General features: G+C 42.9%; 6 protein-coding genes across 6 annotated transcripts; 2 read left to right on the plus strand and 4 right to left on the minus strand.

The window, feature by feature from the left end:
* Positions 1-702: 702 nt before the first annotated feature.
* Positions 703-1,610, minus strand: Bfra_010831 (uncharacterized protein; the record flags this gene model as incomplete). The annotated part of the gene is made up of 2 exons (XM_037341163.1): positions 703-818; positions 872-1,610. 2 exons carry the CDS (start codon positions 1,608-1,610, stop codon positions 703-705), a joined length of 855 nt encoding a protein of 284 aa, XP_037188582.1.
* A 2,785-nt stretch (positions 1,611-4,395) lies between these two features.
* Positions 4,396-5,022, minus strand: Bfra_010832 (uncharacterized protein; the record flags this gene model as incomplete). Its single annotated transcript, XM_037341164.1, has 1 exon — positions 4,396-5,022. One exon carries the CDS (start codon positions 5,020-5,022, stop codon positions 4,396-4,398), a length of 627 nt encoding a protein of 208 aa, XP_037188583.1.
* Positions 5,023-5,851: 829 nt separating this feature from the next.
* Bfra_010833 (uncharacterized protein) lies at positions 5,852-7,264 on the plus strand (the record flags this gene model as incomplete). The annotated part of the gene is made up of 1 exon (XM_037341165.1): positions 5,852-7,264. One exon carries the CDS (start codon positions 5,852-5,854, stop codon positions 7,262-7,264), a length of 1,413 nt encoding a protein of 470 aa, XP_037188584.1.
* A 934-nt stretch (positions 7,265-8,198) lies between these two features.
* Bfra_010834 (putative mitochondrial fusion and transport protein ugo1 protein) lies at positions 8,199-9,750 on the minus strand (the record flags this gene model as incomplete). The annotated part of the gene is made up of 3 exons (XM_037341166.1): positions 8,199-8,784; positions 8,832-9,310; positions 9,361-9,750. The coding sequence occupies 3 exons, from the start codon at positions 9,748-9,750 to the stop codon at positions 8,199-8,201; spliced, it is 1,455 nt and encodes a 484-aa protein (XP_037188585.1).
* Positions 9,751-10,415: 665 nt separating this feature from the next.
* On the plus strand, positions 10,416-11,164 carry Bfra_010835 (putative 2fe-2s iron-sulfur cluster binding domain-containing protein; the record flags this gene model as incomplete). The annotated part of the gene is made up of 3 exons (XM_037341167.1): positions 10,416-10,705; positions 10,762-10,868; positions 10,920-11,164. The coding sequence occupies 3 exons, from the start codon at positions 10,416-10,418 to the stop codon at positions 11,162-11,164; spliced, it is 642 nt and encodes a 213-aa protein (XP_037188586.1).
* Positions 11,165-11,438: 274 nt separating this feature from the next.
* On the minus strand, positions 11,439-12,314 carry Bfra_010836 (putative rrna processing protein rrp15 protein; the record flags this gene model as incomplete). Its single annotated transcript, XM_037341168.1, has 1 exon — positions 11,439-12,314. One exon carries the CDS (start codon positions 12,312-12,314, stop codon positions 11,439-11,441), a length of 876 nt encoding a protein of 291 aa, XP_037188587.1.
* Positions 12,315-12,524: the final 210 nt, after the last annotated feature.

The raw sequence follows: 12,524 nt of genomic DNA on the forward strand, positions 1-12,524 counted from the left end.
GAACAGCGATGAGGGACCGAACTCCAAGGACGAAAGGTTCCATCTTATACAATACCCAACGAGGCTGTTGCCTGCTAAGCCACATGTGATGCTGCAAGACTGGTTACTCTGCATATTACCTCGACATCGTGCATGGGCATCCAGCCAATGATGGGAAATCTCATTTCTACGCATTCTCATTCAGCTATTTGGGATATACTGATTGATTCGTGGCGGCTCGTTGTGATATAGGGCTGTTTGTTCATTATTGCAATATTGTAAAATCAACGGTATATTAGACAGAATCAAGCATGATATAGATATTCATTGCAAATAATCAGCTATGCGAGAACCCCGCTGAGTTCGTTGGAAGCACATCTCAAATTTCGGCTCTCTTGACCAAATGGAACATTTTCAGGTGTTGAATAAGTTCCGAAAGTTCAATTAAGACTGCTACATAAGCAAGCACCGGATGAAATGAAGCCCTGAGATGTGCGCATCAAAGATTTTGGAAAGTTGAAGTTAACGGAAGAGAACATTGCAAACCATAATGGCAGCGTAACGTATTATCAGTACTGAGAAATACAAGCCACTTCATCAATAGAGGGGTATATTCCAGGACAATAAAGAGAAACATTCGTTCCAAGTATCCGCGAATCTTCACAAAATAAACTCGATGTAGTGAGGCATTGAAAAAGTGTGTTTGTTTTACAGGACCGAGTATTAGTAAATAATGGGTCCGTCCGTCCACTCGAGATGACGGAGCGCATCATATGTAGAGCCATTCGGATTCTCTGGGTCTAGATAGATGTTGCTCACGACTCCTCTCTCAGGACGTCCTATTCTGGTTAGATCTTGATAATCATTGTGTGACCTGGATCTGGTAGCTTACTTCCATGTTCTGCGTCGTAAACCCTTGACTGCCCTCGCCATGCAAGATTATTGATTAGAACATTGTATAAAGTGTCATCATCAGTGCAAGAGAATGCCACCAATGCCAGAATGGTAGCAAGATTGCCAGCTAGTCCTTCCGTCGGTTGGTTCTCACGATTGCGGTAGGCTTGAAGCCCAAGCTGAGCAATCCAAGCCCCGTCTCTCCCAGCAAGATATTGCTCCTCCACAGAAGCAGATACCCTTGAAAGTGTTCTTTCATACCGAAATGTAAGGGGATACCATCTGTTGTATGGGAAATCTGAAGTTGCTATGTCTATCGTTGATGCGTCCGCTTCTATCATTTGAAACTGCGTAAATTCATTACACCAAAACAAAGTTGTACTACTATAATGTTGAAGTGTTCCGTTGTTCGTATAGGTCAAACCTTGCCCGTCAGACCATCGATAATTGAACCCAGCATATTCGATATTTCCATTGTTCCATCTAAACATTCGCCCGGGAGTCTGAGGTAAAAAACCATCTCTATAGACGGGTGGCACCCATCGTCCATTCTCGTTTACCCTCGGAGGTCTACCTCCGTTTTCGGGATCTTCATTAACGTAAAGCTCATTCACATTGAAGAGGAAGCTAGTATGATGTTGATGAGCCATTGTATCAATAGTTTGCGTGCCTAGTTTATTTGTTGTCGCGAGGGTCTCTGTGTCGAACTCCGAATCAGGAAGTGTCAGAAAGTTCATGAAGAAAGCAAACTCACATTTGTCTCACAAATCAATGCATGAACTTCTCTTCAAACTCTTACTGAGTGCTGTGAAAATTTTGACCAAATGGTTGATAGATTTTAGTCAGAAGCACGTATCTATTCAGCTTGCGACAGGATGAATGTCGTGAAGAATTGCAAACGAACACTTGTGATAATTCAAAGACAATTCTGAAGGTTAGCAAGGTCATTACCTGGGTATACGGAGATCTAGTATAGTCCTCGTGACGGACATTGATTGGATGTCGGCCTATTTTTTTTTTTGCACCATAACCCTTCCTGGCTGACGATGCATATTCGACGCACCTTTCAGCAACCCCATGGGATGATAGCGACTAAATGTATATTCAAGCATAGTAATACATTCCACTTTGAGTCATTCCGATATCAAAAACGACGAGACAACCAAGAATTGTCATATTATCGTCTCCGAGTGTAAACTACAGATCTCCTTTCTCAGACTTGTAAACATTTTGAGAATACCTGTTGAATTCAACGAGCAAAATATAACTATCGATAACTAATCCATGTATTTGCTCCACAGCGTCCACTTAGACAAAGGGAGGGGCACAATATACCATCCTGGTAGATAGAAACTTGTGTAGGATTCGTTCATTACCGATGTGGTATTAGTTGCGAACATGAGGCCTATCACGAACAAAGTGGCTGCTGTATAACACCATTAATTGAACACCGATGTGTTTCATCTTGGCAAGAGGAGTATTTTGCCACCGATCTCGAGAGTGCTAGATTTGATCAGGAAGTGGGTCAACAAGTTTGCACAATACGAAATCCAGGGAAACCAATATTGTTTTGAATGCAGTGTATATCTACTTCTCCTTTGGAAATACGACCTCCGAGAGGTAGAGGGTTGTTTGCGTAGTCTGAAACTTGCGTGAGAAATTTGTACTGTGTATTGAGGCTCAAAATTCGGGCAAGAAGTGCCGTGAGCTATAAGTTGAGGACTTTCCGCCGAATAATTGCGAACCTCCGGCACGTTTGTGTGATCCTGAACGACACATGATTTATGGAATCAGATGTGAGCGGCTGGGTGATTGGTGGGTATGTATAGCCAGATGGACGAATCATATGTTCTGTAGCCTATTGTTATTTAGCGATGATCCGAAGGTTCAAGGTACATGGAGATGGTACGAAGGTATGTGAATACATACCACATGAAAATAGGAGTACGTAGATTTTATAGATATATTCGAGATCGCTTCGACTATAGTCAACCTTCTTCGTGGTGGGAAGTCCTCAATATATATTTTTAATTCACTGTGAACCATGCAGTCATGGGTCGACTGCTCCTTTCAAACACTTCACTTGAGCTGGGCGTTCATATTCCTTTTCTCGTTAGCACGGTTACCTTGTTTTTGATCACAAAATTTGCCTCGTCTCAACGAGCTACGAAACACATTTCTGGTGGACATGTGCCAATGAAGGGCCACCTTTGAGTCCATTTATGCACTTCAAATGCAGTATGGGCCTGCAAGTGATCCGGGTATGCATCTACCGGGAGAATCAGAGCGCGGCCTACCACTGCAAAAGTTACAGAAGCCAAATGACGAACTATGACTTGTCAATTTCCAGTAAGAAATATGATTAAAATCTGGAATTTTACATCCCTGGAAATTGGAGGGCAAGGTCCATTTAAGCAATATATTTGCCCAGTAGCCAATGGTATATTCAAGGTTTGACAATGCCAGCCAAGGTTCGAGAATGATACCTCACTGGAATTCCTACTCGGTGTACCTCATTCGCCATCGTTGCACAAAGCATCCAGAACATCTGGTGTTCATGTGAACCTGGAATAGCCCTGAAGTCAGCAAGTGAACACAGTAATGCTCATCTCGATCTTAAAGAGGAAGATATACACGTCGTAGGAACGTATATATTGTTTAAGTGGCTGTGCTACACACCAAGGATAATAATCATGGCACTCAAGTATTGCAAGCGATTATATATGTGTGTCTTCTTGAGGTTTGTCGTTTCAATGTAAAGATACTAAATTCTTAGTATGACTCGCTAATTATTTAGGTCCAGACGCTTGGAACACTAACCAGCTGTCTTAGCTCCCCCTAACCCAAGTGCCGACAATTTTGTGGTTGCTTACAAATGAGAAATCCTCGAAACTTCTCAAATTGACGACTGGATACTTATTTCTGTAGTGATTTCGGCGGACTCTCATCAATAAGTGTAACAATATTTGGAAAGTTCAGATCGAATGCCCCATGATTCTGTCCTATCGTTTGCAACACTACTTGACCGAAGATAACAATCAAATGACAACTGGAGAGTTTCGGAGAGCTGTATGGAAACCTAGTTGGGAATATTCACCACTCTCCAGTTATCCATTCCACGTGGATGAGCACCGCAGATGGCTTCCCAAGCCATGTCACGAATTCCTCTTGAGTTCTCTTTGCCGCACGCACAGACAATACGAGATATAGTGATTACATGGCCAGAGGATGGTAATGGTTTACACAAGAGACAAATATGACTATTACCACGACTTTCTTCAGTGACACTTTCCTCGAAATTCAGCTGCAAAGCTTCATTGACCTATAGCTATAGGCTTTTCACGATTCTCTGCGCGTTTTAGTTTTGTTCCATGCTTATCCAACCAAATGTGTGCACATTTATTCTCGTTTTCATTCTCACATTTACAAGTCAAGCACAAGTTCATAAGGAAAAATATCTGTTATCGTTGACGTTATCTTACATACTGCTCTGTTCCTGTCATTTAACTCAGAACTTATCGTTCAAGGACTGACATCTACTAGAGGAATTCTGTTCAATGGGATAGCTCTCGAACAAAACTTCTTCATTGGCTGGCAGACTGGACTCATTCCATCAGCATCGGGCTTCATTGCATCTCGAAAGACCATCATATCAGTCAAGTCACAATAGAAGAGCACAAATAATGAATCGCATTGGCCGAAGGTTGTTTGTGAATTGTTCGTTGCGCAAGCATTTTCCAGAACACCGAGACAAGTCGCGATCACTACTGGATCAATGCCACTTAGCGTACCTGTGGCTGTGGCTTGAGTCTTCGAATTCGTCTTCGTGATTGATTGCTTAGTCGTTGTCGTAGTATTGCAAAATGGACGAGTGAAGGTCTGACGATGAACTAGAGAGGAAGGCTGGGGAGACTTGACCTGAGTTGAGCATGGCATTCCGATGATACCTGGACGGATCAATAGGAACCCAATGAAAAATCCAAGAAGCGCTATGATAATAATCAAGATGCAGATGACGATGGGGTAGCAACTTCTCTTAGTTTTCTTACCCTGCACGGAATATTTCACGATGTGCTGTCTTCTTGCCTGCTCTCTCGTAGCTCCAGCTGGGTGCAAGTCGATGTCGACAAATTGGTCTTCTGAGGCCATGTTTGCAGCTAGTGTTCGGAATTTGGTGTGGGAAGTCTGAGTAAATTTGGAAATAATTCTGCGAAGTCTTTTGAGGGTTTGCGGAATACTAGTTAGACTAAAGTTTCAAACTCACAAAATATTGACAGGCTGATGAGGAAACTTTCACCACTGCAAGCTTCTTACCTTTATACATGGAATGTTGTAACTGTTCTCAAATGTTTGGAGAGTTGTTGAATAATAATTCACGGATAAAGTACATGAAATCAAGTACTTCCCGCGAAAAATTGCTTTGTCTTTAAGAACAATACTTATTGTCTTTTGACAACACCTGCTGCTTTGTTCGGCCAGTCGAGACTCGAGAGATAATTGATCACGAAAAGAAAGGGGTGGTGTGAATACATATGGGCTCAAACCTACTTCGGAGTTTAATCACAAAGAATCTTCAATCTGTAGAGAAACCCAAAAATGCAAACAACACCCTTCTCGAGGTCAAGTCTATATGTAGAATCAAAGCATGATCAGTGAGTGTTTATACCCATTTAGCTTTTCGAGCACAGCTTCCGAAAAGTCATTTCCTCTGAACAATACCATGAACCTATCAAAATCCAATCATAGCAACTATTTTCTTACTCTTGAAAAGCTTTATGTCATTCCTTATGTCATTCCTTATGTCATGTTCTCTTTGATGTTCTGCATGCGTCAGCTAACTTCCAATTGTAATAATCTCAATAGAAATGATTCTCCTTTGTCCCATCAAACCGCATCGCCAAATATCCAAATCTGGAACCCTGAATTGTCAATAACTTTCCTCGGAAATCCCTAGCCATCACTCTTCGAGAACTACAAAATGGCTACCCAATCCGGAAAAGACACCCTCAGGCGAAAAACCCCATCTCATGAACGCAGAGAATATCTCACCAACCCCCCAAACTTCCCAACCTCGTCTTCGAGGCGCGACCGTATCTCCCTGGAAAGAAAAGTATGGGAAGACAAACGACGTGACTACGAAAAAAATTACGGATCCGTTGACTCTCAAAAACTGCCAAGATCTGAAAGCTCAGGACAGAATTCATCGAAAAAGAAGTCGGGAAACGGTTCAGATCATGGATGGGGAACGATAAACGGATCTCCCACTGAATCTTTAGAGGGAGAAGGAGGCGTACATTGGCTCGATGCACTCCTTGCTGAGAATCTTTCGCTTGCTGAATTTAATGATAGAATAAACAAGAGAAATTCACAACCCGACCCTGATATTGAACACCTCAAGCAGAAAAATGCAGAATTAGATGCCACAATGCAACGCCACAAAGAAAAAGCAGCAGCGATTCTCAAAAGGAAAGAAGAATTAGCGGCATGGAGATTGACAAGGAAAGCACCGAGGAGAGTAGGGCGGGTTGGAGACCGAAGTACGACTGAAAATGAGTACCAGAGAGTGGAGAGAGAGAGAAGTAGAAGACATAGAGAATACGGTGAACCATCTCAGCTACTTGATTGGGATAAGCCGAGACTCTGGAATGCTGATGAAGGAAAAGCGAAGGGATATGAGGATATGGAGGATTGGTGGAAGCCGACCCAGAATGAATCTCAGGATTCTTCGACAAAGGCTGCAGATGAGGCAAAGCCTACTAAACCTTCAGATTCGGAAAAATCAAAAGGGTATGAGGATGTAGGGGGTTGGTGGAAGCCATTTCAGAGACCACCCCGGGAATCTGTGACCACGACTCTGAAAGATCCAGTGCGTGCTAAGCCTTCAGTCAAAAGTGCTAAATGGGGCGAAGGTCTCGGTGCGGGCGGAAAATATGTACAGCCTTTTGCCGGTGGTCATCTACCTTTCCATAACGAACCCGAGAGTCCGCTAGATGCAGCGGAGAGGCTAGAAAACCAACTCGATGCAAATGAGGAATACAAACACAAATACAAAGGTTCTTCAGTCAAGAAGGTTCGAAAGCCACTCGACGTAAATGAAGAATACAAACATGAACATGAAAGTTCTTCGGCTAAGAAGGTGCAAAAGCCACTCGATGCAAACAAGCAAGAGAACGTTAAAAAGTCTTCACTCATCGAAGAAACAATTCAAAAGTCTCCACTATTGTATTTTCAAAACGATCACGCAGCAGACGTGACTTGGATACAGATTCTGATACTCGTAGTGACTGGAATATTAATAGCAGAATTGGGGTTGAAGATTGCAGGTGTTACATCTGATAGACAAGATATCAGTGGGAGTTTGAAGTGGGGATTAGGGAAGACAGTTGAATAAGTTGAGAATGAAATGGATTAATTGTTGCTGTAATGTATATCGATGCGAGTAGTATTTGATGTAAACGTAAATGCAGGAAAAGAATTATCAATGGCGTCTTTTTATATTGCTCGCTTGGACGATGATAGAAGAGGTTGTGCTTGTGATTGATTTTGACTTCCGGATTCTACTACGACGGGACTCTATCGCTAAAGAATTATAAGCAGTGTTAGGGACCCCTTAACCTTAACTTTTACTCCAGACTTCCTGACACATATCCCACAAATTCTGTGATCATCCCTCAAAGTCAACCAAAACCCCATCAATCGACTCCCCAGCAAAATCAACATTTTCACGGCTGACCTGCTTTACCCTCTAACCTCGATCTCCCTTCGCCTTTTCTTCTCTCTTCCAAATACATCTCGTATACCAGCATCACGGCAACCCCTCGCTTTGTTCTGCATCTCCTATTGCCGCTTTTGAATATCTCACTTCCTCTACAATACTTACTCTGCCTGCATTCCCCGCCCTCCAGCGAAACAGATAAAGGTACCGCTGCGTTAGAGACGCACGCAGCTATCTATTATAAAGAAGTTAGTGGGATTGATGCATGGAGAGTCACCATACTATACTGGCGAAACTCTAATAGACCAGTTTGGAAAAACAGATAAATGTAGATCAACATCAAGTGTAAAACACATCGCATAGCATTGCACAGCAGAAATGGAAACAGAACAAATAAGAAGAGGTGAGTACGTTTGGGTCATTTCACATATCTTCGTTATCCTAACGCCAGTTTCCTTTGCGCCTTATATATGTGAGTAGAGCTATTCCATCGTTCCCAAGCCAAACAAATGACAACAAATCAACGCCACCCCGTCCCATCATGCCCACAAAGTTTTGAAGTGGCTTGACACATGATTGTCATAGACAACGACTAGGTATTGTGACTTTCTTAAAATTCACCTTCGGTACTTCCAACACCACTCATAGCCTTACTTCCATACATTCCTACTAATCCCCATACACCAACTCTCCATCCTCTCCAGAGTCCCTCGATCCCTTGTCCCTTCTTTTGAACTTTCTTAATTTTCCTCAATGGTGTCACCGCGCCTACAGTTACAATAGGCTCGGGACTAGATGACTCTCCTTCTTCCCGGGCAATAGACCACATTGTACCTACCACTCCATTGTATGGACCAATATCGACAATTGTTTTAAGGTCTTGAGATTCGTTGTATTGAGTTGAGGCGAGTACTGCAGCTTGTCCACGACGTAAAACTGTTTCAATTGGTAGACGAATGAAGATTTCTAGTGTTTGAGCAAGGAATGTAAACGTTGTGTAACTTGTGGGTGTGAGAATAGGATCGATGGAGAGACGAGTTCGAAGAAGTAACGGGGTGCAGTGTGATATAGTGGGCTTGATTATGGAGTGGAGAATAGTAGGAATGAGAAGTAATGGGGGACATATATATGAGGGTAGGGTGTTGAGGTTGTGAGTGAGCGATCTTTTAGGATCTGAAGTTGGGGTGAGGATCAACCTATCTGAATTAGTATTATGTCTTGAGAGTAGTGATTGATGACTTACTTCGTCCTCACAAGATCAAGAGGAGCAAGAATAAGACCTGCAGTAGCAGCTGCCGCTATTGCTACACTTAATGACGTCCATGGGCTAGGAGAACCGGTAACATCAACTTGCGCTGCTAGTGTTGCTAAACCTGGGTCCGGAATGTTCATCGCCGCCGATATCATGCTGCTTGACCAACTTTCCATTGTCTTCAGCAGAAAGCCGTAGATGAAAGTTGCATTGGATCCCTTCCATACACCCCAAGCTCCCTCCTTTGACCATTCCTGTGCTATCACCTCCATTATAGAATCTGATCTCCTAAGGTTTAATTGATGTGCAGGCTTTGGCTTTGGCGGTGTTATTTTAGGAACAGACTTGTCCTCCCACCCAGATCCTTCGCTGCTATATCGACGCCTCGATGGGGATGATGACTTTGTATGGGGTGCCGCCGATGTAAAGTAAGCTGTCTCGTCCGCATCAGAGTCGTCGGAGGGGTAGTTCTAGATTCCGATTAGCTCCGCATCTCGACCCCTCACTTGGAAAACCATACCTCGTTGTACTCTGATGGTCGTCGTTTTATTTTCTCCACTGTAGCTGCTGGTGTTGTCCCTTCCTCAATATCCTGACTCTTTACCTGCAAAATTGTCTTTGCAACCTCGAAGGGCTGCCCACACAATATCCCCGCATAGTTGGTAAAAGTCTCATTAACGAACTTCTGGAGTGATTCGATGGTAGATGGTGAGGTATCCGATAGATAGTCACTGTAGTCAATATCTGAGAATATGTCCCGAGCTGAAGATGCATAAGAAGCTGCACTTCCATTTTTTAATCCTACTCCATGAGTTCCCGAAGTCGTGATAGGTACTTCTTGAGGTATTCCGATAGAAGGTGGAACATAATATGGTCTTAACGGATTTGGACCTTCTCTTGAGGTCGACATTTTGGGTTATGTTGCATTCAAGAAGAAAAACGAGGGGAAAGAAAATTTACACAAATTCTCTTATGTAGTTGTTGTCGCCGTCTCTTTGTTTTCCACGTCGGTCCGTCAATGCAAGGTGGAAGAACTACCTTGTAAAGGTATTCAAGCTTTTTTTTCCCTACGATGTTCAATTGGAGAGTTCATCAACAAGGATCACATTGGCCCCAAAGCTGGACTGGCTGAACTGGCTGAACTGGAGTGATAGGTGACTGATCTGCCTTATCCGTGAATAGGCCTTGCTCACAGCTTGTTCGACCGCCCTGAACCGCACAAAATTTCGGAGTAATCGCAATACACCGATTGGTTATGCGCGGATTTACGAATATTTTTATATGAGTACAAAATGTAATGCCACCAACTTTTGGTTTAAAGATGCAAAGAGTTGTGGAAAGCTTGCAATAATTTTAAACAATAAAAATATTTGATTCCTTCGCAAGAACATTCTCTACTGTTTCAATTCTTAAAAGTGTCAAGAAGTTTCAACAAGCATCTGAAAAATCAAACATTTACTTCGGGCAAAAGAAGTCTACATCCATCTCACTTACATATCTATCCACCCTCAACTCCGGACCTTCCTCACTTCCTCAACCCCACCCATTCTTCACAACAATCACGATAAAGACGAGATGTCTGCAGTTCGAAGTACAAGCCGAGCCTTTGCAGGCATTCGCAGAACCACAACTCAATCTCTACGAAGAGAGTTTGCGACAGTGGCCGATAGTCCTATTCGATTTTCCTGCAGACCCCCCGCAGCGCCCGCTCTGTTATGTCCCTTCTCGATATCAGGGTCGCGACCCAGCACGAAGCAGATGTGCGAGATCAGACAGAACAGGAGATCTACAGCTGCCCGTCGAGAATTCTCAGCTACATCAAAAGCTTTACATGGGCATGTAACGCCCCCAAAGCCTGGGGAAGGGTAGGTTTTTTCACTTGTCAATATTTATTTTTATACCAATGCTAATTGATTTGCAGCTTACATGTTACATTCTTCGATAAGGAGGGAGATGAACATACTTTTGAGGTATCGGCAGGAGACAATCTTTTGGATATTGCACAGGCCAATGACTTGGAAATGGAAGGTTGGTTAAGAAGACAATTATCCTTGGACCATAAACTGATAATCATTATAGGCGCATGTGGAGGATCTTGCTCATGTTCAACATGCCATGTTATAGTCGAAGATGAAGCATTCTACGATAAAATGAACGAGCCGGATGATGATGAGAATGATATGTTGGATTTAGCGTTCGGCTTGAGGGAAACATCAAGATTGGGTTGTCAAATTGTGATGTCAAAAGAGTTGGATGGGTTGCGCGTAAGGCTTCCTTCTATGACACGAAATCTCCAAGCCAGCGATTTCAGTAATAAGAGTTGATGTGGATGAGCGACATAACCTCATCACATGTACGGTCACGAATGGTTTGAGACATTATCCCTAAATAATGGTGTAGGGAAGCATTGCATTTGGGTTGTAGGTTGGACATATTAAAAAGGGTATCTGTCCTTTGTACATATACTCTATATCAATGATGGACAAGGAGTTGGTGGATACTTAGGTACTTTGCTTTAACGAAACCCTCATGAGGGGTAAAATCCCACCTCTAACGCCATACCATGCCAAACGTAATTAGAACATATTCCATCCTTTTTCAGGCCTCTTCGATCTCTCCTTTTCTCAATCCACCTCCACCTGCAATCAAATCCAAAAATCCTTTCTTACTCATCTCGTTTATTTTCTCCTCTCTCCTTCCCTGTCCTACAACTCCTTTTTGTCTCGCTTCCTTGGCTGCCTCCTCTCCCTTAACTTGGGCTGCTCTGACAGCATTAAAGAGCTTGACAACACCTCTTTGAGCAGTTTTCCTCAACCGCTTTTCCAATTCCATCGTGGCCTGTACACTTGGGACATTTTCTCCATTTCCATAACCATTGCTCGCATCAAATGCCGTACTAGCACCTAAAACATCCTTGACTCTTCCTTTTTCCATTGCAGCCTTCTTCTCCTCCCTCATCTTATGCTTTGCCTTCTTTTCTAAGGCCAAATCCGTCATTTCCTTGCTAGCTTCTATTGCCGTCTGACTTCTCGACAAAACTGGATCATTTCTTTTACTCGCCGATAACTTGGATCCCAAAATCTTGGACATAGATGTAGCAAATGCCTCTGGGTCATTGCGCTTTCGTGCCTTTATTAAATTTGGGTTTGAATTTGTGTCCGAATCGTCATCTGAATTTTCTGAATCGGAATTTGAGGCATCGGTGACTTCTTCTTCCAACTCGTTATCTGCGGCATTGAGATCTGGCTCATCATCCTCGTCTGATAAAGTGCCTGTGATTGCATCATTGGGTCCCTCCTCCTCTTCGTCTGAATCTTGTAAATTGACTGCTTGAAAATCTTGAGTTGTTGCGGATTCTTCTTCGTCGGATGAGGATTCGTAGTATGTTTGTTTCTTGAATTTCTTGGTAGGTCTACCGGTTTTTCCTTTCATTCCATCCTCCACCTTACGCTTCTTCGAAACATTTCCTGCCATTGTTGTTGTTGTGATTGAATTGATAGTTATTTCACTTTGAACAATAGTTGATAGGAAAATTAAATCTTATCGTAACCAGGAAATTTTTGGATTTTTCGGAGAACGGATAAACCTTTCGGTACACTAAATTCCCCGCGCTTTTATTTGTCCCACACCTTCGAGCCACATTAAATCATTAAATGCATCCATCTCATCTGGGGCCATACATTG

Source organism: Botrytis fragariae (genome assembly GCF_013461495.1).
Source record: "Botrytis fragariae strain BVB16 chromosome Unknown tig00000223, whole genome shotgun sequence".
In the NCBI taxonomy this organism is placed as follows: Eukaryota; Fungi; Ascomycota; class Leotiomycetes; order Helotiales; family Sclerotiniaceae; genus Botrytis; species Botrytis fragariae.